This window comes from Jaculus jaculus, chromosome 20, assembly GCF_020740685.1.
Source record: "Jaculus jaculus isolate mJacJac1 chromosome 20, mJacJac1.mat.Y.cur, whole genome shotgun sequence".
NCBI lineage: Eukaryota > Metazoa > Chordata > Mammalia > Rodentia > Dipodidae > Jaculus > Jaculus jaculus.
This window is the reverse complement of record NC_059121.1, coordinates 23,190,054-23,191,824: the sequence shown is the minus strand read 5'-3', so window position 1 is coordinate 23,191,824 and position 1,771 is coordinate 23,190,054. Positions and strand designations below refer to the sequence as shown.

Sequence of the window (1,771 nt, the reverse complement as noted above, 5' to 3'; positions counted from 1 at the left end):
GAACTCACAGGGATCCTCCTACCTCTGCCTCCTGAGCGCTGGGATGAAGGCGTGCGCCACCAGGCTATTTGTAAGGCACCACTTCTGACGCCCACCTTCTGTTTGGGCGAGGGAGGCAGTCGGGACTGCCAAGGTTAACGGAGCAGTAAGAGCAGTCTTGCCCGGCCAACTTGTGCAGGCTGTGTGCTTAAAATGTGCTAGATGAGGTTCCTATAAATAGCCGTTCATTGTCAGCGAGTGCGAAAAGACAAGCGTGAGTGTGCAGCTCCTATTCAGGCTTTATTAAGCCACCGCTGTCTGGACGGGGCTGGAAAGCAAGAGCCGCGCGGAGTGGGCATCTGGTCCTTAGGCGGAGGGAAGCACTGGCCACTCAGCTCGGGGCTGGCTGGACCTCGGCTGCCATGGCCAAGGTCATCTTGAGACACCTCATCGAGACCCCGGTGCGGTACCAGGAGGAGTTTGAAGCTCGGGGTTTGGAGGACTGCAGACTGGCCCACGCTCTGTACGCCCTGCCTGGACCCACCGTGGTGGACCTGAGCAAAGCCAGGGCCGCCCTCCAGCCTCCTGCCCTGGACTCCGCCGGGGCTGCCGTGCCAGCCCCGGACAAGCCTCGCTTCCAGATCCTGCTGGACGTGGTCCAGTTCCTGCCTGAAGACATCATCATCCAGACCTTCGAGGGCTGGCTGCTGGTCAGGGCTCGACACGGAACCAGGATGGACGAGCACGGCTTCATCTCCCGGAGCGTCACCCGACAGTACAAGCTGCCAGACGGCGTGGAAACCAAAGATCTGTCTGCCATCCTCTGCCACGATGGAATTTTGGTGGTGGAAGTAAAGGAACAGCTGGGCACCAAGTGAAATCTTGTTTGTTAGACAGTGAGCCAGCGACAGCCCACCTGGAATGTTTGACTGCCCACCTTAGAGGTGATTTGCTGTGACTTTTTGAAGATTAAAAGCATATGTACACCGTTGCTGGTATGTTGAAGTTGTCTTTCTTTCTTTCTTCCTTCCTTCCTTCCTTCCTTCCTTCCTTCCTTCCTTCCTTCCTTCCTTCCTTCCTTCCTTCCTTTCTTTCTTTCAAGTATTTCCTTCATTTGAGAGAGAGAGAGAGAATGGGCATGTCAGGGCCTCTAGATACTGCAAACAAACTCCAGACATGTGCCACCTTACATGGCTACTGGGGAATCAAACTGGGTCCTTGGGTTTCGCAGGCAAACCCCGTAACTGCTAAGCCATCTCTCCAGTCTGAGGTTGTCTTTCTTTCTTTTTTTTTTTTTTAATTTTTATTTATTTATTTGAGAGCGACAGACACAGAGAGAAAGACAGATAGAGGGAGAGAGAGAGAATGGGCACGCCAGGGCTTCCAGCCTCTGCAAACAAACTCCAGACGTGTGCGCCCCCTTGTGCATCTGGCTAACGTGGGACCTGGGGAACCGAGCCTTGAACCGGGGTCCTTAGGCTTCACAGGCAAGCGCTTAACCGCTGAGCCATCTCTCCAGCCCAAGGTTGTCTTTCTTATTCTTATCCAGAAAAACAAAACAAAACAATTGTTTGTGCAGTTCAAACCCATGCTTGTTTTAAAAATGAAGACATTTAGCCGGGCATGGTGGCACACATCTTACATCCCAGCATTCTGGAGGCAGAGGTAGGAAGATCACCATGAGTTCGAGGCCACCCTGAGACTACAAAGTGAATTCTAGGTCGGCCTGGGCTAGAGTGAGACACCTACCTTGAAAAACAAACAAGCGAACAAAAAAGAATGAAGACACTGG

At 52.9% G+C, this 1,771-nt stretch overlaps 1 protein-coding gene across 1 annotated transcript; it reads left to right on the top strand.

Moving 5' to 3' along the window:
• Positions 1-246: 246 nt before the first annotated feature.
• Hspb3 (heat shock protein family B (small) member 3) lies at positions 247-970 on the top strand. Its single transcript, XM_004664944.2, has one exon. The coding sequence runs from the start codon at positions 402-404 to the stop codon at positions 855-857; it is 456 nt and encodes a 151-aa protein (XP_004665001.1). The 5' UTR covers positions 247-401; the 3' UTR covers positions 858-970.
• Positions 971-1,771: the final 801 nt, after the last annotated feature.